This window comes from Dendrobates tinctorius, unplaced genomic scaffold (genome assembly GCF_039654945.1).
Source record: "Dendrobates tinctorius isolate UK_male_01 unplaced genomic scaffold, ASM3965494v1 ptg000455l, whole genome shotgun sequence".
Taxonomy (NCBI): Eukaryota; Metazoa; Chordata; class Amphibia; order Anura; family Dendrobatidae; genus Dendrobates; species Dendrobates tinctorius.
Genome location: NW_027362117.1, coordinates 2,831,972 through 2,857,322, shown reverse-complemented (window position 1 = coordinate 2,857,322; position 25,351 = coordinate 2,831,972). Strand labels below are relative to the sequence as shown.

General features: G+C 46.3%; 1 protein-coding gene across 6 annotated transcripts in view; it reads right to left on the bottom strand.

Moving 5' to 3' along the window:
• The window catches only part of LOC141077484 (contactin-4-like), a 271,638-nt gene that overhangs the window by 5,729 nt on the left and 240,558 nt on the right, over window positions 1-25,351 (bottom strand). For 5 of the 6 annotated variants that reach the window (XR_012227573.1, XM_073564445.1, XM_073564446.1 and 2 more), the window contains 18 exons: window positions 24,116-24,211; window positions 14,452-14,655; window positions 14,184-14,286; window positions 13,359-13,543; window positions 12,929-13,065; window positions 12,695-12,824; window positions 12,179-12,329; window positions 8,578-8,705; window positions 8,207-8,382; window positions 7,909-8,029; window positions 7,135-7,293; window positions 6,514-6,663; window positions 3,601-3,671; window positions 2,781-3,015; window positions 2,414-2,529; window positions 2,142-2,328; window positions 1,899-2,011; window positions 1,654-1,822 (listed from right to left, as the gene is read on the bottom strand). Coding sequence is in view for 5 of the 6 variants with exons in the window: in XM_073564445.1 (XP_073420546.1) it covers window positions 1,654-1,822; window positions 1,899-2,011; window positions 2,142-2,328; window positions 2,414-2,529; window positions 2,781-3,015; window positions 3,601-3,671; window positions 6,514-6,663; window positions 7,135-7,293; window positions 7,909-8,029; window positions 8,207-8,382; window positions 8,578-8,705; window positions 12,179-12,329; window positions 12,695-12,824; window positions 12,929-13,065; window positions 13,359-13,543; window positions 14,184-14,286; window positions 14,452-14,655; window positions 24,116-24,211 (2,631 nt within the window). In the remaining variant the exon portion in view is untranslated. Of the gene's footprint in view, window positions 1-1,642; window positions 1,823-1,898; window positions 2,012-2,141; window positions 2,329-2,413; window positions 2,530-2,780; window positions 3,016-3,600; window positions 3,672-6,513; window positions 6,664-7,134; window positions 7,294-7,908; window positions 8,030-8,206; window positions 8,383-8,577; window positions 8,706-12,178; window positions 12,330-12,694; window positions 12,825-12,928; window positions 13,066-13,358; window positions 13,544-14,183; window positions 14,287-14,451; window positions 14,656-24,115; window positions 24,212-25,351 lie in introns of all 6 variants that reach the window. The other variant, XM_073564449.1, reaches the window with a different exon arrangement.

Below are 25,351 nucleotides of genomic sequence, written 5' to 3'. Positions count from 1 at the left end.
CTGGAAAGAAGCAAAGGGGCAAATGGGTGACATATGGAATTCTCATCAACAGGTGATGTCCTAGATCTATGTCTCAATCCCCATGACAACACTTCTTGTCGGATCACTGCTGTTCATTAAAAGTTTATATGAAGTTCAATAACTTTATCATAAGTTTGTAATAAGATCATAGTGACTTACTAAACTTATGACAAAGTTCAGATGAAGTTCACCATAAGTTTATTGAAGGGTAATAATTTTTTTTTTTACAAGTTCATTAAGATTCATAGAAAAGATTCAGCGTTCAGCTTTTATTTCTGTAGCTCGATGGAAGATCTGATTGGCTGATATTAGTCTCATTGTCCTTATGATAAAATAAAATGATCCCTACTGATCAGGAAGTGTTATCATGGGGACACGGTCAGAGAAAATCTGCTCAGGAAGTTGATAACTGGTCATAGAAATGAAGAAGAAAAAGGACAGTGATTTAAAGGGGCGGTGTCCAGATTTAAAGGAGTTTTCCACTTTTGGCAAAAAAACAAAAACAAAAAACATTTGTATGTGACGACCCCTTTAAGTAAACAGAAATTAATTATTGTATCTTTCTAAAAATTTCAATGTTCTAATTCTCTATTTGCAATAGACGGAGGATATATTTCTGTTGTATCCAGCGGCTGAAAAAATGTACAGACCTCCTACTTCTCACAGCGAAGGGTTTGTTACAGTTGGATCCAGTCTTGACAATCCTCTGTGATATAAACAGACTGATACATTGTAACAAACCATCAGGACAGGAGAGAGATTGGTGCGGATTTATTAATCTCAGAGAGGATGTCCACATTGTAACAAACCATCACGGAGTTTATCTGTGCCGACGCTAATGGGTTTAGCTTACAGAGCATTGTCTAGGCCAGATACACTGTCACAAACCCTCAGCTGTGAGGACAATTACGGTAAGTCAGGCCTGAATCAGGCTGAGTTTTCAGTTTTTGAATGAAGAATCCTCCTGTTCACTGTCAGCAAGGAGAGATCCTGAAAACAAAGAGGCCCCAAGCTCTCGTTATACAGACGGACATTTGTGAGTTGAGAGGACTCCTTCATATCTGGCCAAATTAGTGATGAGTTTCCAAAAAAGTTCGGATTTTTAAATTTTAGGGAATTGATTTGAATGAATCTTGTGAAAATCCACAAAACATTTTGCTGTTTTTTCCTTTTGAGGCCGAGATGGGATTACAGTAATAATTTCGTGACATCGCCTGTCCTTCTGCCGCCGCAGCTCCCCTGTCCGTGGCTGTGCTGGCGCTGAGGATCCCATAGGGGGTGACACACCTCATTGAGGTCAGTGCCGGAAGTGAGCACCGGAATAACTGCAGGACGGCACGGATCACCGGGGGGCGGCGGCGGGTGCAAGCAGAGAGAGGACCGCTGATATAATGTGCTCTTTTAACCCTGTCCCTCCATTTATTATACTTTGGGGTCTGGAGAGACCCGAGAACATAATAAAGGGTTTTCATGGCCGTCGGGACACAGGATTAGGAAACATTTTATTGGACCTAGTGGAACCAGTCGGTCTCATGGAGGGAATCTGGCCGGAAGGAAACGATCGGACCACGTGATGGCGCCCATTTTCTCCGTGTATTTTACTTGTCCTAGGAGTTCTCACCGCCCACTCACTGGATATCCGGGGGATCCGGATGGGCTCGCTGCTGCTGCCTTCTCCTCCATCGCTGATTGGCCGGATCTCGATGATGTAGTCTTCATCGTACGGCAGCGACAGCTCCACAGACGTCTGATTGGTCTCGATCAGGGCGGCTCCTCCTTGTCTGTTCCATCGATAGAAAACCTGCGACAAGAGGGTCAAGTGATGCGCCTGACATTCGCTGCGGCACCACGAAGATGGCGCTGGACGCGACACTCACCCTGTACCCCTTCACCTCAGACTCGTCCTCCTGTGCCGTCACCTGGTCCCAGTTCAGGATGATCTTGGAGTTGGACGAGTTCCAGGTGATGTTTCCCGGCGGTTGACTTGGGGCTAAAGTGAGAAAACAAGAAATCGGTAAACTAAGGCTGTAACAATGGCGCCGTATTATAGCACTACAATGGCGCTTTCCTGGCCATGTTGTTACATGAGCAGGGTGCGACATCACGAGGACGGCACTCACGTGGCTTCCTGGTTGTCACGTTCACCGTCGGACTGGCGGGGCCGGTGCCCGCGCTGTTGTACGCCCGTACGTTCAAGCAGTACAATGTGTGCCCTTGGAGGTGGCTCAGTTTGGTGGAGGTCTGGTTGCCCAGGGTCCGCAGCTTCCGAGCACTTTGTTCCTTCTCGTTTTGTTTCCAGTAACGAACCTGAGATTCAAATAATAAGATTATATCTAACTTACGTCAGTAAATGAAGCGTGACCCCCCATACAATGGACGGCCCGAGCCTTACCTCATATCCCTGGATCCTTCCCTTACTGAGGGTCCCAGGGACCCCGATCCAGGACACCTCAATGTCCCAAGCAGTGAGACTGCGAGCGAAGACGCCTGCCGGGGCCCGACCTGGCTCTGCAGTGTGCAAATGGTTAATGTACACTAGTATAAGTAGATACAATATAACATGACCACATAATAATGCAACAGTGTAACAATAATATAATGTTATATAACAGCAGAGTGTAATAATATAAATGTGACAATACCATAATATATTGTGGGATCTGAGCATGTAACAAAACACAAGATGTAATGATACAATGTAACACCGAGACATTCCGCGGCAGTCACCCGCTCCTTCTGTGACCCGTCCAGCCTCTTACCTTCCTCCGCTGTGTACACAACAGTAAGGGGGCTGAAGGGACCCTCTCCTCTGTTGTTGAAGACCCCGACCTTCACCTCATACGGCGAGAACGATGGAAGACTCTCATTCCGGTAAATGTAGCGCGAGGAATCCGCCGACGCCACCACCGTCTGCATCCAACTAATAGTCCCGAAAGGCCGGAACGCCACCACGTAGCCGAACCCTCCACCGTTCTGGAACTCCTCTGGTACGGGCTGGAGAGGCAATATATCAAGTATGAAAAATAGAGACCCCAGAAATCACAAGTCCCACAAGTTGGTCCTAGGGGAATAGGCAGGGTATATATGCGCTCAGGGAATGACATGGAGGATATCAGTATTTGGGAAACAGAGGAAATACTGAGTCTCTGGCAGAAATATAGGGGAAATATATAGGAACATATGGGTCCATGGAGATACTTATTATATGATGTGAATATTGGGGCCTATTGGATATGTGGTACAATTTATGGGTCCTAGTTGAGTATGTAGAGGAACAAGAGTTCCAAGGATATATATGGCAGGAATGTGGGGCCTAAGGGATTATATGGGGGAATATACGCTGTAGGTGGATATATAGGGGACCCCGAGCCTAGGGATATATATGGCAGGAATGTGGGTCCTATAGGGACATGTGATGTGTAGGTTTTGGGGTGTGCTGTTTATGTGACAGCCTATGTAGCTCCCATTGATCACATAGGAGGGGTTTTGGATGAAGCCATGGGACACACAGATAAATGTCACTGCGTCCTAACCCCCGGCTGCTGGAATGCCCTCGTGTCCAGCAAGCAGGCGGCTCACCTCCCATGTGATGACCAGCTCACTCTTACTCCCGCCACCACCGCTGACATTCGCCGGCGTCACCTCAGGAACTGCCAGAGAGGAGAAACCAGACAAATAAGAGGAGCGAGATACCAGAGAGTGAGAACATGTTATGTGCACTGGGATAAGGGTGCACTTACTTTTACAAATAGGTTTCTATGTAATGTTGTAATGTTGCATTTTGATTAATCTTATTCATTCAGTGGATAAAATTATCAAATACTTTATTCATAGTCCTGTATTATGGAAAGGTCCCAAGGTCAGGACCTGCTTTTATGCCGCAACCACTTGTTGCAGCTAAATAGTGAATTTGCATTGTGGGTCTGATGGTTGCAGATCTTGGGGGTCTTCACTAGGACCCAACTTGTTCCTGAGGGACCTGAGCCCCATGGTGTTATAGAGAAAAACTCATTATTAAACACTGTCTCCATCCAGTGGTAGGAAATTATATTGCAGCCTTTTCATTTATTTATTTTACTCTCTTATATAGCGCCATTAATTCCACACTTTACCGACATTATCATCACTGTCCCCATCGGGCCTCACAATCTACATTCCCCATCAGTCTATGGAGTGTGGTAGGAAACTGGAGAACCCGGAGGAAACCCACGCAAACACGGGGAGAACATACAAACGCCTTGCAGATGTTGTTCGTTGGGATTTGAAACTAAGATCCCAGCGCTGCAAGACAGCCGTGCTAACCACTGAGCCACCACAGCCGTGCTAACCACTGAGCCACTGTGCACTGTTTCTTTTCTTCTGTTTTTGCTGCTTTCCCACCAGAATAAGAATATGTTAAAACAACCATATTAATTAAAGAAAAAAAAAAAATTTGATTTTCCTCCAGAAAAAAAACTGGATTGTCACCCACGTAGCATCTGTTTTTATACAACTACAAATTAACAACATCAAATACAGCTCCCTATGTTAAATGGTTGCGTTGTATTCCTAAAAATCCAATGTTATATGGTTAATCTATACGGGATCCAATTTTTTTGTGAACTCCTAAAGATAAGCTGGTGAGTCTCATCCGAAATAGAGACTTGTGCATGCTGCGATAACACCGGTCTGAGCAAACGCTAAATCTCCAAACCAGCTGTGACCAAAACTATGGAGACCGACACAGATTTGATTTTCACATTTTGCCTCTTCAGTGTTTTCACTTTTTAGTCGTTGTTTCTATGGTTACTGACTGACAATAATAAACATTCCGCACCTTGTTACATGTTATTGACAATTCCAAAACGTTTCTGTGACTCCTCAATATTCCCAGCGCTGTCCCTTATTCTCCACGCTCCTGCCCCTTATCCTCTATGCTCCTGCCCCTTATCCCCCACGCTCCTGCCCCTCATTCCCCACGCTCCTGCCCCTCATTCCCCACGCTCCTGCCCCTCATTCCCCACGCTCCTGACCCAAATCCTCCACACTCCTGACCCTCAAACTCCACACTCCTGACCCTCAAACTCCACACTCCTGACCCTCAAACTCCACACTCCTGCCCCTCATTCCCCACACTCCTGCCCCTCATTCCCCACACTCCTGCCCCTCATTCCCCACACTCCTGCCCCTCATTCCCCACACTCCTGCCCCTCATCCGCCACACTCCTGCCCCTCATCCGCCACACTCCTGCCCCTCATCCTCCACACTCCTGCCCCTCATCCGCCACACTCCTGCCCCTCATCCTCCACACTCCTGCCCCTCATTCTCCACACTCTTGCCCCTCATTCTCCACACTCTTGCCCCTCATTCTCCACACTCTTGCCCCGTATTCTCCACACTTCTAATTCTCCATTCTGCACAGTAATTTAACTTCTTTCTTTAAATTCTAGAACATCCAATAAATGGTTGATTTAGAGTCAATGTCCTTGCTTGTAAAACCCTTTTGATTCAAATCAATGTTGACCGCACCTTTCCTTGTTGTAATCATGGATAACCGAAGAAGACAATGTTTTCGATCACCAGCACCATCATAAAGCCACCAGTCTACTCTTATAATTCAATCAGCCTGACAGAATGACATCAGCTGCCTTTCTCCTTAGATAATAAGAAAATCACTGATATTATGTCAGCAGGTCATTTTGTATCAGGGATGAATTTCAGTGGAAATGTTTTTGATGTGGGTAAAGGGCTTGAGCATTACATTTTTTTGTATCCTAAAGGATAGGCCATATTTGATCACTTGGCACTCCTGCTGATCAGCTGTTACTGCCGATGGCTGGACATTCTCGGATGCTGCAGGAAGCATCCGTCATTGCTTTAAAGGTCAAGGCAAGGTTCTGCATATCAACCCCCTATTCATCTGTAGTACCGATATCGGCTACTATAGTTTTGACGGCGCTGCTGTGTTCCTTCAGCATCTGAGAACTTCCGTCCGCCGCTGGTAACAGCTGATTGGCGAGAGTGTTGCACCCCCACGATCAGATATTGATGGTCTATCCTGAGGAGCGACCATCAATAAAATACTAGTGGACAACCTCTTTTAAGTTAGTTTTCATGGCAAAGAATGACTTCACAATCCATCGTATCGCTCTTCATAACAACGTGAAGTTGGGGAAAACTGCTGCTATAAAAAGTCAAGAAGCAAAACTCTGTTCTGAGTGTGTTACTTTATAAATTCTCCTCCCCGGTGTCCAGACTTTTGCATTCTTATCCTCTCGCTATTGTGTTCACTTTTCATCTTGTGATTTCTCGCAGATTTGCAGATGTTGTTGCTTGTTCAAGGTTATCTCCTCATTGTGAAGCTGCTTTCAGACAGACATCAAAGGCGAACTGGAGACCAGACTTACGTGTCCGGCCGCCATCTCCCGGAAGCGCGGGCAGCCCCGTTAAGTGGCCGTCAATTATTGACCAGTACAACATTATAACGCCATATTAACAGGGGGGCTACTCACGGGCTTCTTCTGTTCTCCTCTTGTCGGAGGGGGGGCTGGGCTCTCCGATTCCAATCTGGTTGATGGCAATAACCCGGAATTCATACTCAACCCACGGACTCAGACCGACCACAGTGGATGTGAAAGATCGGCCATCGACAATCTCAGGAACTAGAACAACACAAATATATGTATCCCAGAGGCAGTCCATTTTATTTATTGCTCTCTGTTATCAGCCATTCCATGCTGGGGAGCGGCTGACTGTAGGAGAGGGGAATACAATCTGGTGCTCTCTGTTATCAGCCATTTCAGGTGGGGGAGAGGTCCGATGCCTGCGCACTGCAGATTTCTGCTCTGCCCTCAACAGGGTAGAGCAGTGTGCTTGCGCCGCAGCCATTACAGGACGGGAGAAGAGGACGTCATCGCATGAAGAAGGGAGGCGTCGGTCCGGACCGCAACGCCCACCGGACCGGACCGCCCACCCTGGTGAGTATAATATAACTTGTTTTTCTTATCTTTCAGGTTACATCGGAGGCTTATCTACAGCATTACAGAATGCTGCTGATAAGCCCCCGATGTCTATGCCGGCAGCTGCAAGCCGAAAAAAAGGGTGACAGATTCCCTTTAAGGAATCGCTCTCACCTGTACTGACTGCTTGCCAGCCCACTGAGAACGGCGTCCGAGCCTGTACCACATACATGGTGATAGGGCTGTGATTGTCCACTCCTGGCATCCAGGATAACTGGGCAGTGGTATCTGTGATTTCCTCCACTGTGAGAGCATCTGGTGGTCCTGGGGGTCCTTCAGAAAACACAATTTATTAATCCCACCATAAAGTCTAGCCCCTTGTCCTGATGGGTAATTTACACGTTGGATATAAAGACGCGACATATGAAAGAGTCACTGAGGGATAAGTTGTATTATAGTGGCTGTCTTAAAGGACTACAAACAAAACATGACTTTATGTGGATATTTTAAGAGTTTTAAAGCCCTAAATCTGGAGTTATGCAGCAATCATGTTTATTTCTCTCCTGCTCCACTTAAAGTGATATGAATTTGGTAAAGGAGGATCTCCAATTGTATCCTCTATTGCTATCATGGCTTGTATCAAACGAGGACTCCTTTGTGTAGAATTGTCTGTAGAGTCCTTCAGACATGATCAGAGACAAAAAGCTGGATTGAGAGGTGACATATGACCCCATTGCGGTCCCTCATAATGGTTGAAAGATGAACCCTATTAGGGGGAATAGATACATACAGATTTCGGCTCTAGGAGACCACTGACATGGTAACAAGGGGGAGCGAGAGGGCAGGAGATTATTGAAAAATTAAATGTTATTTTCTGTTTCTGGGTGAAGTTTCATTAGAAAACAATAGTTACATTGACTTTCATTAGTAATCTAGCTCCATATTTACCTCGGACTATGAGATCAGCTCCTGCAGACAGTTTATCTACACTGGTGTGCACCAGGCAGATGTATTTCCCAGCATGCTTCAGCTGGATACTCCTTATCATTAAATCACCAGCAGAGTCTTGCTGTGGAAGAAAAAAAAAATGATGAGAGAGACTTGGAAACATGAAAACACAATCTGAAAAATCTCTGAGATCACCACCTCCACATACAGATACAAGAAGTAGAAGATCTCATCTGTGCTCTGAACAGACGGAGCACAGGCTCCTATAAGTGACTACTCAGGATGGAGCCATACTCACTCCTCCAACTCGCTCAAAGTGTTCTCCATCTTTCTGGAAGTCAATCAGTTGTCCATTGAAGACCCAGGAGAAGGAGATGTCCAGAGAGTGGTCATGAGAGACCTGACAGGGCAGCACAATGCTCTCTCCTACTGTGACATCCATACTGGAAGGAGGCACCAGAACCTGTGTAGGATCTAAAATACAACAGAGACAAGGCGGTCATATTGGGATCTTATCAGCATTGGGTGAAAGTGGTTACATAGAGCAAATCATGTTTCGGGGAAAATGTCCATGATCACTGAGAGTCTCAGCAGCCGGACACCTCAAGATCAGTTTATTATTGGAGGACCCTTCTAACAAAGAAATTTGCTAGTAAATATATTGCTCACCTTTCACCACCAAAGTTCCTGTGCTGCTGGCAGTGCCAAAGTGATTGGTGGCCGTACATGTATAACTCCCAGCATCTGCCTTGGTGAGGTTCGAAAGCTTCAAACTTCCATCATCTAAAATTACAATTCTACAAAAAAAAGAGACAAACATCATGAAATCTGATTATTACATCTGAATATAGCTGTATAATGATAGATGTTTATAGTGAGCTCCCCCTAGTGGTGTCTGCAGACAGGATCTTATGTATCTCTGTATACAGGGGGCTCCTCCCAGTGGTGGCTGCAGACAGGATCTTATCATGTATCTCTGTATACAGGGAGCTCCCCCTAGTGGTGGCTGCAGACAGGATCTTATCATGCATCTCTGTATTCAGGGAGCTCCCCCTATCCCCCTAGTGGTGGTTGCAGACAGGATCTTATCATGTATCTCTGTGTACAGGGAGCTCCCCCTAGTGGTGACTGTAGACAGGATCTTATCATGTATCCCTGTATACAGGGAGCTCCCCCTAGTGGTGGCTGCAGACAGGATCTTATGTATCTCTGTATACAGGGAGCTCCCTCTAGAGATGTCTGCAGACAGGATCTTATGTATTTCTGTATACAGGGAGCTCCCTCTAGTGGTGGCTGCAGACAGTATCTTATCATGTATCTCTGTATACAGGGAGCTCCCTCTAGTGGTGGCTGCAGACAGGATCTTATCATGTATCTCTGTATACAGGTAGCTCCCTCTAGTGGTGACTGCAGACAGGATCTTATCATGTATCTCTGTATACAGGGAGCTCCCCTAGTGGCGGCTGCAGACAGGATCTTATGTATCTCTGTATACAGGGAGCTCCCTCTAGTGATGTCTGCAGACAGGATCTTATCATGTATTTCTGTATACAGGGAGCTCCCTCTAGTGGTGGCTGCAGACAGGATCTTATCATGTATCTCTGTATACAGGTAGCTCCCTCTAGTGGTGACTGCAGACAGGATCTTATCATGTATCTCTGTATACAGGGAGCTCCCCCTAGAGGTGGATGCAGACAGAATCTTATGTATCTCTGTATACAGGTAGCTCCCTCTAGTGGTGACTGCAGACAGGATCTTATCATGTATCTCTGTATACAGGGAGCTCCCCCTAGTGGTGACTGCACACAGGATCTTATCATGTATCTCTGTATACAGGGAGCTCCCCCAAGTGGTGGCTGCAGACAGATTATCATGTATCTCTGTATACAGGGAGCTCCCCCTAGTGGTGGCTGCAGACAGGATCTTATCATGTATCTCTGTATACAGGGAGCTCCCCCTAGTCATGACTGCAGACAGGATCTTATCATGTATCTCTGTATACAGGGAGCACCCCTAGTGGTGGCTGCAGACAGATCTCATCATGTATCTCTGTATACAGGGAGCTCCCCCTAGTGGTGGCTGCAGACAGATCTCATCATGTATCTCTGTATACAGGAAGCTCCCCCTAGTGGTGACTGTAGACAGGATGTTATCATGTATCTCTGTATACAGGGAGCTCCCCCTAGTGGTGGCTGCAGACAGAATCTTATCATATATCTCTGTATACAGGGAGCTCCCCCTAGTGGTGGATGCAGACAAAATGTTAAAAGAATTTTATGTTTCTCAATGGTTAAGGAGAAGATTTGTACCTGTGTATGAGAAGAATTTTGCTTAGACCCCTATAAAGTAACATAATGAAAGCATTCAGTTTTGATTTTTGCCAGAGCAGCGCGTTAGGTTTATCCTCATGCAGCAGGGCCGGTGGAGCACTGAGTGTTAAGTACAGGCCCTCGTCCAAATGTTTTCATTGTTGCGCAGTCTATGAATATCCAGTCATTCCGCTGGTTATTAGGAATTACAGACGGCGCTGGATTCGTTCGGATCTTCAGGAAATGCGTTTGAAACCAAAATTCTGTGAGAGTTTCTAATGAGTGTGAAATAGCTGCGCTGCAATGAGACATTAGCCGACATTCATCCCCGGCCAATTCCCAGCAGCGACTGCGCCGGCTCTATTCTGTGTCACAGCTGCGGATCGCCTGCACATAAACGCCATTAAGTCTCTGGCTAAAGCGCGCAATTTATTCCTGAGTATTAAATCCTGTATCAGCCGCGGATAATACGTCCTCGTCAGACTCGGATGACTCCAGACGCCTCTTATCAGATGGGAAATCACAGCTTTTTCTTTTATGGACAATCGATTTTATTTCTGCCTTTTCCCATTTCTTGCCTCGCCGCCTTCACCAGTCTCAGAAAGACAAAGGGTCTCGTACAGAAATACACCCAAAATAAGGGACCCCATTCATACGTGGATGACATCATGATGTCCTGCTGCTCGATCGCCCGGTGATCAAATCCAATCCACAGCAGAGCCTGGGAGCAAAGGTTTTATTTCCCTGCAGCGCCCCCACAGGAGAAATGAAGAATTGCCCAATTCCAACTGTAATCAATAGGCGATCAGTATAAGACATGGACATCTTGGGTCCTCCAGCAACATATTGCCCCAAAAGTATAGAAAATTTTTTACTTTTTGTAAGCCAGACAACCCGTTTAACATGAATGAGGAACAATTATCAGTGAAAGTGAACAGGCGTCTATTGTCACAGAAGAAATCCTGCCATCCTGTATTGCAGAATATTAAATTAAAGGGGATGAATACTTTTGCAATTACTTACTTCCAGTGTAACATCAGTTTCAGAAAAAGTCAAATATAATCCACTGTGATTCAAAGTCATTATAGAAGAAAATATGATAAGTCCAAGGAGGGTGAACACTTTTGCAATTAGTTACTTTGTGTTTCAGAATGGTCATGAATGTTTGTTTTCTGCTCATCATTGTCTGAAAAAAAAAAATTCCATTCCACTTCGATTCAATGTCATTACAGAATATAACGCGAGGGGGTGAATACTTTTGATAAGTGTAGCTAAGGAGAAGCTGGATAATATTTGTTTTTGGAGCGACCGTCTTTCTCATCACCGGAGACAACATGCGTCGGTCAGATAATGTCCTGAACTCCGGTGACCTTGGCTGGAAGAGAAGACATGAGTTGGACGGGACCCACGTTTGAGCCTGATCCAGGGCCGCCGAGGAGAGGAATATTATTAAGTAATGAAGCTCCAGAGCTGTGGCTCCGGTGAAGACATTTGTAGACTTTTTGCAGCAGATGGTCACATTACAGCAGCAGATGGCACAAAACAAGTTAAAAGCGAACATCGAGTATTTGGAAAATTGAGGGAAAGTTGAGAATGACCCCCGAGCTGAAAACCAAAGTCAATAATTTTGTGTGAGAACAGAAAGGTCATGAGAGGATGAGTGCATGGTGGTGAGGATGTCCCTCAAGAGGGTCATGAACGGCCTCCTATGCATCAAGGGTCCGAGCCAACCTTATTGCAGGAAATTATGGCAGCCCGCCTTAGATACTGTAACATCTCCAAGAAAACTGAGGATGTTAACAAGATGTCCAGGACTCCCATGATGCCAGTGACTTCCTGAGGGTCTTCATACTGACTGGGTACCATCTACTCATGGCAACCTCAGAGTTGGGTCTGGCATTCGGAAAATAAGCTTATTTTTACTAGAATTGTTTCATCTACAATTTGCTCCATGAACTCACCTTGCGTTCGGCCGCACCAAGTCCCTTCCTTTCTTCCAGTTGATGGTAGGCTTAGGGGAAGCTCTAGGTTTGCACTCGATCAGAACGAAGCCCCCGACTTTTCCTAAAGTCACTCGCCTAACAAAGGCTGAAGAAAAGTCTGGACCCACCGCTGAAACAATAAAATAGGTTACAAAAGTTGTGGGGAATATGTTTGTGGGCACAAAGATTCCGAGCATTCCCCCGGTGAAATTATTAAGGACATTTAAACCAAGCACCCCTGCTTTTTCAAGCCTAAACTTCAGCGGCTTCATGGCTGACTCATGGCAGACTGCTGACATCTATGCAGGACACAGAAAAGATATGGAGGCCTGACAAATGACCCCATTACGGGACCCTCTCAAACCTGGAGTCTCTTAGTGCAGGACATACAGAATGTTATGGGATGTCCATCAGAAAGGCTCATACTTGCAGAATTGCAGAATGATAATTCCAGGTATTGCATTCATTTGATATCACATATGAGTGTGCACTCACCGATGACACGCAGCTCGGCGCTGGAGTATATGGTCCCGTGTTTGTTTTCTGCTAAACACTGATACATTCCTGAGTCTGAGCTGTTCACGGAGGTGATGGTGAGACTCCCGTGCTCTATCTGGAGACGACCCTGAGGTACAGAAAAGAATGAGCGACACAGTGTATCTAATCCTAACACGTGATATTGTCTGCTAGGTATGTGTATCTAATCCTGTCCGGTGAGATACTGCTTACCTTGCTCTGCAGGCGTTGTCCGTTTTTCAGCCAGGAGTATGTCGGCTTTGGTCGCCCACTGGCCTTACATTCTAATAATATGTTCTCCTCGATGGCGATATGAGCATCGTTGATTTTTTGGATCCAGGCAGGAGGAGCTGCAGATGAAATTACAATATGTGTCCATTTCCTCTGCATTTAAGAGAATCCCCCATTGCAGGGAGACATTCTGATATTGTCAGTATTTCTGTATTCGGGACCTCACAGGAAACCTCCTGGAGTCATCCTATACTATTCAGACATGGGAGTCTGCTCTGGGGAAAACTAGGTGACCAATATGTCCGCCACTGGCTCTCCCCACCTCCTGGAGGGAGCCCTAGCTATATCTGCGGTCAGTATATAACGGTTCTGTATATTTTTGGTGATTGTGCTTATTACGCCCTAGTCATACCAAAGTACGTGAGCTGCCCTCGCACCATGTTCTTCCCCCGCGTATTCTCCGCCACACATTCATAGGGACCGGCGTCTTCCTGCTGGAAGTTGGGAATCTCCAAAACTCCGCTGGACCGGTGGCGTCGCACCTTGCGGGATATGGCTTTACCGTCTGCCCTTCTCCAAGTGATTGTCGGGACTGGACTATGGGTAGATGCAAAGAAGAAATTGCAGGCGGAGATGAGGGTGACAACCAATATGGCAGCCATTACATCATTCAGAAAAGTTGTCTCCCAGAGTGCGGAGAGGAATTGGGAATGGGTGCAATTCAGGATTGAGGACAAACCCTGCGAAAATGTCTGAGGTTGGGGCAATCCACTCCTATAGTGGGGAAGGAAACTGTAACGTCCGGTGACATTTTTTGTTTTTGTGCTCAGAGCGATTTTCATGTTTCATTCAGTTTATAGCGAGCGGCTGAAATTGTCAATTGCAGAAATCGATTGTTTCCTGCGCTTAGTGGAATATTGTTTGTGTAATATGGCCGGTGATGAGGATTAAACAATGTATCACAATGGACAAAACAACGTATCACCGTGGATGAAACAATGTATCATTTTAGATTAAACAAGGTATCGTCTGGAAATAAACAACGTATCCTCCAGGATTATACAATGTATCACAATGGATTAAACTACGCATCACCCATATATTCAAACAGGTCATGTGCTCATGGGAAATATTCTGTAAAGATCTCCCCTTATGTGCAGCCAGTACTCAGACTGAGCCTCCTGGTTCATGTATATAAAATAATCATGTAGTCAGAGCTTTATAAATTATGACTTACTTTCCCAGTGCAAAACATTCCAGTTTGACCGTGGAGCCCTTCGCTGCGGCCACAGTTTCTGGGAAATGCACCTCGATTTTTGGCTCATATTCTCCCATCACTCCTGTAGACAGATAAGGACGGTGAGAAGACGCCGCATGCAGGACGCACAGAGACACCATGTAGAAGATGAAGGCGACATGTGGCATTGTTCCAGAAAAGGAATAAAAAAACGAATAAAAGAAACTAACGTAACATTTATGTGCTGCCGGCGCTCGCTCGCACGTACCGTCCGTCCGGAGGGTGAGCGGGGTGCTGGGCCCCAGCTCTCGTGTGTTTGTCACAGTGTTTGTCACCACACACGTGTAGTTTCCGGAGTCAGGCGGCTCCACTTTGGCGATGTAAAGATTCCCGGTGACTTGGGACACAAATCTGCGGTTGTCTTGCTGCACGAATGGCGGATACTCATTAAAGATCCAGGCATAGACCAGCTCTGTGCGGAGAACAGGAGATGAAGAAAAGCCGGATTACTTACCGGTAATGCTCTTTTAAAGAGCCCACGACAGCACCCACTGGAGGTATTGGATCCGCCCCATTTGGAACAGGAAACCCTACAGAAAGATAAAAGGGGGCGGTCCGCCTTTCCTCCTCAGTTTTGCATTTCAGAGTACTAGGAGGACCGCCAAGGGTTAGGCAATGTCTTTGCATCTCTTAAGCTTTACTCATTCATTTTTTATCTGATACATTTTATTATCAATATCTTAGCAGGGAGGGAAGTGAGCGGGTGCTGTCGTGGGCTCATTAAAAGAGCATTACTGGTAAGTAATCCGGCTTTTTACTCTTCGCCACGACAGCACCCACTGGAGAGATTCCAGAGACCATCACCTGGGTGGGACCACCATGCCAAGGACGGTCCTGCCAAAACTTAGGTCAGAAGTTGATGAAAGGTCAAGTCTATAGTGATTATAGAAGGTAGAAGGGGATGACCAAATTGCTGCCTTACATATGGTTTCAATTGGAACGTCTCCCCTCTCGGCCCAGGAGGATGCCACTGCTCTGGTGGAATGTGCTCTGATGTAGTCCGGAGGCTCTTCATTTTTCGCGGAGTATGCTAAGAGAATGGCATCCCTGATCCATCGGGAAATGGTGCTCTGCGTGACTTCATACCCTTTTTTACGGCCCTGAAAAGATATGAACAGAGCCCTACACTGCCTCCAGCTCCTGGACCTCTCAATATATTTTAGGACAGTTCTTCTAACATCCAAGGTGTGGAATTTCCGCTCCTCCGGAGTGGAGGGATCTCCAAAGAAGGTCGGGAGAAGTATCTCTTGGGATCTATGGAATCTTGTTGATACCTTAGGCAGGTGTGAGGGGTCTATTAATATTAACCTATCCTGGTATATCGGAATAAAGGGTGGGTCTATGGATAGGGCTTGGATATCACTCACTCTCCTAGCAGACGTCAATGCTACTAAGAGTGCTGTCTTGAGTGACAAGCACTTCAGGGATATCGTGTCTATCGGCTCGAAAGTATCCTCCATCAGGGCGTTTAAGACCAGATTTAAGTCCCATGCAGGGATTGTAGGTATGTGAACCGGAGCTATCCATTCGCAAACTGTAATAAATCGTGAGATCCACTTATTTCCTGCTATAATATGGCCGTAGAGTGCCCCTAATGCGGACACTTGGACTTTCAGTGTGTTTACTGCCAGGCACAAGTCCTTCCCTTTCTGTAGAAATTCCAAGATAGGAACTATTGGAACTTCTGTGATATGAGGCACTGATTGAAACTGCAGGAATTTCTTCCATATCCTTGTATAAATCTGGGTAGTGGACTGCTTCCTGCTCTGTAGGAGCGTAGCAATCAGTGTTTCAGAAAACCCTCTTGATCTTAGTAGCTGCCTTTCAAATTCCACGCCATCAAGTGTAAGCTGTCCACTTGGGGGTGGAAAAAAGGGCCTTGGGAGAGTAGGTTGGGATTCGAAGGGAGGACCCAAGGATCTGTCACCGACATGATTCGTAGCCATGAGAACCACGGTCTCTTGGGCCAGAATGGTGCTATCAAAATTACTCTCGCCCTGTCCTCTCTGATTTTCCGAATGACCTGTGGCAGGAGAATTATTAGAGGGAAGGCATATGCCAGGTTGGATTTCCATGAGGCCTGGAGGGCATCTAGTATGTCTGGATGATCTGACGGAGACAGGGAAGCGAACACTTTTAGCTGTCTGTTCTCTTTCGTGGCAAAGAGGTCCACCTGAGGTTGCCCCCATAGAGCTACTATGTCCTTGAAGACTCGGAGATTGAGGCACCACTCCCCTTGCCGAAGTGTGTGTCGGCTTAAGAAGTCTGCCTCTTGGTTGTTCTCTCCCCTGATGTGAAGGGCCGAGAGGGACAACAAATAACTTTCGGCTAAGTCTAAGATTCTTGCCGCAGAAGACATCAGAGTCTCTGATCGAGTACCTCCCTGTCTGTTTATGTAGGCCACTGTAGTGGTGTTGTCCGACAAGATCCTGACATGCTTCAGTTGGAGCTGTGGGAGAAAATGGTGTAGAGCATAATATACCGCCGTTAGTTCCTTTAAATTTGACGAGTAGCCCAGTTCATCTCTATTCCACCTTCCTTGACAAAAGCTATTCCCCACATGGGCTCCCCAGCCATGGGGAGCTAGCGTCGGTGGTTAGGATACAGGATGGTACTATAACCCATGGGACTCCTGAGGATAGATAGCTATCATTTTGCCACCATTCTAGAGAAGCCAAGACATCCTGTGATAAGGTTATCTTGCCCTCGAGGTGACCACCATGTCGCCTGTCCTCTTGGAGGATCTGATGCTGCAGTGTGCGGATGTGATAATGGGCCCACTGGACTGCCGGGGCACAAGAATTGAGCGACCCCAATAGTGACATTGCCCCTCTCAGAGACATGCGTGGTCTACTTTTGGCTGCCTCCACCTTCTCTTTTGTGAGTGTAATCTTTACCTGAGGGAGTAGACATCTCTGGGTTGTGGAGTCTAACTGGAACCCTAAGAACATCTGAATGGAATGCGGAACGAGTCTGGACTTCTGGAAGTTGATGATCCAGTCTAGATCCTGCAAAGATGAGATTGCGTCAGCCACACGGCTAGTACACTGGGTGACCGAGTTCCCGATAATTAGGAAGTCATCTAGGTAAGGTACGATTAGAGTGTCTTTCTGACGGAGATAGGCCATCACCTCTGCCATCACTTTGGTGAAGATTCTCGGCGCTGTAGATAGGCCGAAAGGCATGGCTGTATACTGAACATGACGGATCTTGCCTTCGAATATCACCGCAACTCTTAGGTACCTTTGGTACCTATCATGAATAGGAAGATGATAGTAAGTCTCCTTCAAGTCAATCCCCGCCATTACACAGTTCGGAAAGAGAAGCTTTATGGTGGATCTGATTGATTCCATATTAGGCTGGTTTCACACTTGCGTTTTTTTTCGCGGTATTTTAGCGCTAAATAGCGCATGCGTTTTTTTTTCCTATACTTTGCATGGGATGCGCTTATGTGCGCATACACATGCGTTTGTACGCGTTTTTCCGCGCATGCGTTTTTTTGCGGTATGCGCTCGGGCGCACAAAATGCATCCTGTTGCATTTTTTGGGCGTCCGACTTGCCTCAAAAAAACGCATGCGCGCGCAATGCGTTTTTTTTACAGCAAGACACCCATTATAAGTCTATGGTGAGCATATGTGCGCATTGGCATGCTTATGTATGCGTTTTTTTGCACATGCGTTTTTTTTTTTACCATTAGTTTAGACAATGGAATTTAGGGGTTTGGGTTAGAGTTAGGGTTAGTTAAGGGGGGTTAGGGTTAGGGTCAGGATCAGGGTATGGTTTGGTTAAGGGTTAGGGTTAGGGTCAGGGTTAGGGTTAGGGTCAGGGTTAGGGTCAGGTTTAGGGTTAGGATCAGGGTATGGTTTGGTTAAGGGTTAGGGTTAGGGTCAGGGTTAGGGTTAGGATCAGGGTATGGTTTGGTTAAGGGTTAGGGTTAGGGTCAGGGTTAGGGTTAGGGTCAGGGTTAGGGTTAGGATCAGGGTATGGTTTGGTTAAGGGTTAGGGTTAGGGTAAGGGTTAGGATCAGGCTTAGGGTTAGGGTCAGGGTTGGGTTAGGGTTAGGGTTAGGGTTAGTAAAGTCATGGTTTGGGTTAGTGTGAGGGGCCACCTAATGTTGGAAAAAAACGCAAACGCGGTAAAAACGCACTAAAAACGCATACAAACGCATAAAAACGCTGCGTTTTTTTCATGCATGCTCATAAAAATGCTTGAAAAAAACGCAGCATCTGTATGCGTTTTTCAATGCGTTTTTTTGCGGGAAAAACGCGCTGCGAAAAAAAGCAAGTGTGAAACTAGCCTTAAACTTATCATTTTTTATAAACGTATTAAGCTTCCTCAAATTTATAATTGTCCTAAACCTACCATCTGGTTTGGAAATTAAAAATAAAGGAGAGTAGAACCCTCTACCTTCCTGTCCCTCTGGGACTTCTACTAAAACCCCCTTGGATAATAGGCTCCGAATTTCCACTTCGAGGGCCTCTTGTTGAACTAAAGAGTTAAGGCGGGTTATGATAAAGAAATCATAAGGGATCTGAAGGAATTCTATTTTCATTCCCTCTTTAATCCATGGACTTTAAGTTATTTGTTCCCATTTTGAAGAAAAAAATCTTAATCTACCCCCTACTGGGGGGGCTTGATTTTTTAGTATTTATTTTCCTTTCGGAATGTTGAACCCTTAAACACGCTACCCTTCTGCTTTTCTTCCTTTGTGGGCCATCTATTTGGTCTATCCGCTTGTCTCCTTCTTCCAAACGGTCGCCTTTTAAAGGTTCTCCTGTAGAAAGGGATAGAAGAATCAGGGAAGGCCTTCTTCCTTTCTTTCGCTTTGGCGAATATGTCATCTAGAGCTTACCCAAAGAGAAACTCACCCTCACACGGGGTTGCGCAAATCTTAGATTTTGATTGCGCGTCCCCCTTCCAGCTCTTCATCCACAATGCCCACCTGGCATTGTTTACAAGACCAGCCGATCTCGCTGCCAACCGCAGAGTGTCTGCCGATGCATCGGCCATGAAGGCTGCCGCCCCTCTAATTAATGGAATAGCGGCCCGTAGTTTGTCCCTAGACACCTTCTGCTCGATTTGTTGATCCAATTGGTCCAACCATACGAGCATAGACCTGGTGGGGCATGTGCTGGCTACTGCTGGCTTAAAAATGCCTGTGGTAGACTCCCAAGACCTCTTTAATGATGACTCCGCTTTACGGTCTAGCGGGTCCGCCAATAAGCCTGCATCCTCTACCGGAATAGTGGACTGATTCGAGGTAGAGGCTACGACGGCATCAACCTTTGGAACTTTGGTCCATTTTAATAGCTCGTCATCGCTAAATGGATATTTCCTCTTTGAGGCCGATGGGAGAAAACTTCTCTGATCGTGTTTTTCCCACTCTCTCTTTATTAGGGCTTTAACTGCCGGTATTACTGGAATCGCTCTCCTTTTCTTTTCCGCCAACCCCGCAAACATTATTTCTTGTGCGGTTTGGGCGCCCCTTGTCTCCTCACACCCCATAGTGCTCCTCATGGATTTGACTAGGTTATCCACACTATCCAGGGGAAAACATGATCGTCCCTCAATGTCTGATGATGATGATGACAATGGTGTGAGTGAAGAATCAGAGATTATCCCCTGTTCTTCCTCTGACTCTGAGCTAAGGGTCTCTTGTTTCTTGCTCCTAGTTTCAGAGGGAGTACTGGCACGGGTGATAGCCTGTATTTCCCCTCTAATTATGGCCCGGATGTTCTTTGGCGACACTGCCGGGTCTCTATGGAGCATTGCTTACAGAGCTTTTTGGAGTAGGAGTCAGGGAGAGGCTCAGCGCATAAAGTGCATTCTTTGTGTTTGGATTTCTCTTTTTTCTTCACCTGGAAGAGGGGAGACATGGCGAAAGGAGGGGGAGGGAGGAGGGAGGAGAGGTCAGCTTAGTAGGCAGAGTATATACATTGCACACTCACCTGTGAAGCTTTTATTACCGGGTCAGATGGCTGGGATCCTGTCCTAGGGTCTTGACTCTCCCACCTTGCTCCTGCGGGCGGTGTCTGTCCTGGTAGCGCGGTCCCTGGTGGAGCTGCCCCCCGCAGAGTCTCCTGCTGGAGCATGTACTTCCGCTGGGGATGACATGGCTTCCTGCCGCTAAGCCGCGGTGCTTGTTTAAATAGATCTTTTCCCTCTTTTTTTTTTCTGTGTCCTGGAAGTCACTCCTCCTCCCCGGATTTCCCACGCATGCGCAGTTGCGCTGCTCAGCCATCATGCCCCGGAAGTTCACTCATTACTTCCGGGGCCTTGGCGCATCTGCGCCGGCCGGCTACCGCGCCGCTGCTCTTGTATGTGGCCCGCGCTTCTCCCACGCTGCCGCCACTGCTGCCTCTCATTTTTTTTTTCTCCCTGCCACTGGCGCACTTACCGCTTCCTGCAGCGGCGGCTCCTGCACGCTCCTAGGTGAGACCGGGCGGCCCCTCCCGGACCCGGTCATCACCTCTTAGCCATCAGACGAGGGGGGAGCCGTCTAACGGAGTCTCCCCCAACGCTGCTTCCGGACCGCAGCCCCTGCCGTTCTCAAGGACACCGCGCAGGCGGCATGCATCTAGCCCAGGTATGTTCTTCCTGAAGGATCATCCTGAGGTTCCCTGGGAACAGGAAACCAAAACTGAGGAGGAAAGGCGGACAGCCCCTTTTTATCTTTCTGTAGGGTTTCCTGCTCCAAATGGGTCGGATCCAATACCTCCAGTGGGTGCTGTCGTGGCGAAGAATAAAAGTCCAAAATTCAGCCGCAAAATATAAAATCACATGACAGGGGCACAATATAACCGCCATACATAACATCACACACCGGGGCACATTGCTCCCCCCATATATAACATCACACACCGGAGACACAATGCTCCCCTATATATAACATCACACACCGGGGACACAGTGCTCCCCCATATATAACATCACACACCGGAGACACAGTGCTCCCCTATATATAACATCACACACCGGAGACACAGTGCTCCCCCCATATATAACATCACACACCGGAGACACAATGCTCCCCTATATATAACATCACACACCGGGGACACAGTGCTCCCCCCATATATAACATCACACACCTGGGGCACAATGCTCCCCCCATATATAACATCATACACCGGGGGCACAACGCTCCCCCCATATATAACATCACACACCGGGGGCACAACGCTCCCTCCATATATAACATCACACACCGGAGACACAGTGCTCCCCCCATATATAACATACACTGGAGACACAGTGCTCCCCCCATATATAACATCACACACCGGGGGCACAATGCTCCCCCCATATATATCATCACACACCGGGGGCACAACGCTCCCTCCATATACAACATCACACACCGGAGACACAGTGCTCCCCCCCATATATAACATCACACACTGGAGACACAGTGCTCCCCCCATATATAACATCACACACCAGGGGCACAGTGCTCCCCCCATATATAACATCACACACCGGAGACATAATGCTCCCCCCATATATAACATCACACACCGGGGGCACAGTGCTCCCCCCATATATAACATCACACACCGGGGGCACAGTGCTCCCCCCATATATAACATCACACACCGGGGGCACAATGCTCCCCCCATATATAACATCACACACTGGGGGCACAATGCTCCCCCCATATATAACATCACACACCGGGGGCACAATGCTCCCCCCATATATATCACCACACACCGGGGACACAATGCTCCCCCCATATATAACATCACACACCGGGGACACAGTGCTCCCCCCATATATAACATCACACACCAGAGGCACAATCAGGGTTAGACTGGCTAACCGGTGAACCGGAGGATTCTCCGGCGTGCCTAGGCACTGACATCTGCTGGCATTCAGGGCCGGGAGCTGCCTAGGGCCCCTGCTGCCTCCAGCCAGTGGCGTGTCGCTAATAGTACACTAGGCAGCTGCTATAGGGCCCGGCGCCAGTGGAGCAGTGGGTGACAGGAGACAAGGGCCAGCTGCTACAGCTAAAGCCTGTGCCCGCTGCTAAAGATAAATGAGCGTGGGGAGCAGTGAATATTCATTTCTCTTTAGCAGCGGCACAGGCTTTAGCCACAGCAGCCGGCTCCTTCCTCTTGTCACCGCTGCTCCATCGTTGCTGCCCCCCAGCGAGCTCTGCATTCATCTGTATCAGTACCATAGATTCCAATGCAATTGAAAGCAATAATGGAGGAGAGGGCATCAGATGACACTCCATTCCCCATCATTTCCTTCTGCCTCTTACACGACACTTCATCGCATACCCGCTGTGTGCCGGGCAGTGCAGCTGCTGAAACCGGAGCAGAACAGGAATCAGCGTGGGAACGAGGAGGAGAGGTGAGGATTGTGGTTGTTTTTTAATACATCAGTGAGTGAGTAATGGTGGCCATAATACTGTGGAGGGGGCTACATTACATTCTATGAGGGGGGCAGCATTACACTCTGAGGTAATACATTATATTCTTTTGAGGGCTCCATTATACTATATGAGGGGGCTGCATTATATTCTATGAGGGGGCTGCATTATACTCTATGAGGGGCTACATTATACCCTAAGAGGGGGACTGGATTGTATCCTATCAGGGGGCTACATTATACTCTGAGGGGGCTGCATTATACCCTATGAGGGGGCTACATTATACTCTATGGGGGGCTACATTATACTCTGAGGGGGCTGCATTATACCCTATGAGGGGGCTACATTATACTCTATGGGGGGCTGCATTATACTCTATGAGGGGGCTATATTATAACCTAAGAGGGGGACTGGATTGTATCCTAACAGGGGGCTACATTATACTCTGAGGGGGCTGCATTATATTCTTTTGAAGGCTGCATTATACCCTATGGGGGACTGCTTTATACTATAATAGGGGGCTGCATTATATTCTATGGGGAGGGCTACATTATACCCCATGAGGGGACCTGCATTATATTATATGAGGCTGCTGCATTATATTCTATGAGGGGGGGCTACATTATATTCTGAGAGGGGTTACATTATATTCTATGAGAGGGCTACCCTACTCGAACCGCTGCTACATAATTAAGACGTGTACCACCTTATATTATACCCGGATATTAGCAAGTTTTAATGCACAATTGGTGGTCTTGTATTTATGTCTATGTAGCTACATAGTGGGCCCCAAGTATGATTTTCTCTGGTGGGCCGAAAGTGCTGCAGTCCGCCGCTGGGCACAATGCTCCCCATATATAACATCACACCACCCTCCATATATAACTATAATTTCCCCATATAGGATTTTCCATATATAATGTGATGCCGCCATATACAGAATATCGCTGCCATATAGAACATGGCCATCCTGCACCTGTTTGATAAATAATGTTTTCAGATCCTCACTAGATCCCAGATCTCTGCTTGCTGTGTACGATTACATTTCCATTCAGAGACCCTGTCCCAACGCCGACCGCCAACTGTATCGCGTCTCCACAATGTGTGAACTAATCAGCCCTGGTTCCAGGACGATACAATGTATCACCGACAGCAAATTCAGAGATTTTATTGATGAGGAAGTGAAACACAAAAGCATCTTAGAGAGCAGAATATGGACCAAGATTTCATGCATGAAAGCGAGAATCCAGGGAACAGCTCGCTGCTATCACAGATGGGTTTAGAGCTGCACGCTCATTAGAATATGAGGTGAGCAATTAATAAGATTACCATGAACGATTGCAGCGACCTCCTCAGCTGTCACCTTAAAGTGATCATGTGACCAGACATTAGAAGGCGCCAGAGTCTAAGGATGCCGCAACCCATGTGACAGAAAAAAGTGCAGAAAATAAACAGTAGAGGGCGCTCCATTATAAGTAATCAATGCAGACTCACCTCCAGAATGAGCAGGAGGACCGCACAGCAGCACCATCCCCTGTCCCTCCCGTACATACACCGTACTGCGGGGCCGGGTCTGGAAAGAATCGAGATCTGCAGGGAAGAAACAATCACATAATTATACCCGACTGCGAAAACAGAAAGTCAGAGAATAGCCTGAAAAATAACAATGGGGAAAAAAAAGGTCAAATTTGCAAACAAAATAAAACACCAGACACTAAACCCGCACACAAACATAATACTGTCAATTCAGACATGTTTACTTTTTCAAAGAGGGCAGTATTATAGTAGTTATATTCTTGTACATAGGAGCAGTATTATAGTAGTTATATTCTTGTACATAGGGGAAGTATTATAGTAGTTATATTCTTGTACATAGGGGAAGTATTATAGTAGTTATATTCTTGTATATAGGAGCAGTATTATAGTAGTTATATTCTTGTACATAGGGGCAGTATTATAGTAGTTATATTCTTGTACATAGGGGAAGTATTATAGTAGTTATATTCTTGTACATAGGAGCAGTATTATAGTAGTTATATTCTTGTACATAGGGGCAGTATTATAGTAGTTATATTCTTGTACATAGGGGAAGTATTATAGTAGTTATATTCTTGTACATAGGGGGCAGTATTATAGTAGTTATATTCTTGTACATAGGGGCAGTATTATAGTAGTTATATTCTTGTACATAGGGGCAGTATTATAGTAGTTATATTCTTGTACATAGGGGGCAGTATTATAGTAGTTATATTCTTGTACATAGGGGAAGTATTATAGTAGTTATATTCTTGTACATAGGGGCAGTATTATAGTAGTTATATTCTTGTACATAGGGGGCAGTATTATAGTAGTTATATTCTTGTACATAGGGGAAGTATTATAGTAGTTATATTCTTGTACATAGGGGGCAGTATTATAGTAGTTATATTCTTGTACATAGGGGCAGTATTATAGTAGTTATATTCTTGTACATAGGGGCAGTATTATAGTAGTTATATTCTTGTACATAGGGGCAGTATTATAGTAGTTATATTCTTGTACATAGGGGAAGTATTATAGTAGTTATATTCTTGTACATAGGGGGCAGTATTATAGTAGTTATATTCTTGTACATAGGGGCAGTATTATAGTAGTTATATTCTTGTACATAGGGGCAGTATTATAGTAGTTATATTCTTGTACATAGGGGCAGTATTATAGTAGTTATATTCTTGTACATAGGGAGCAGTA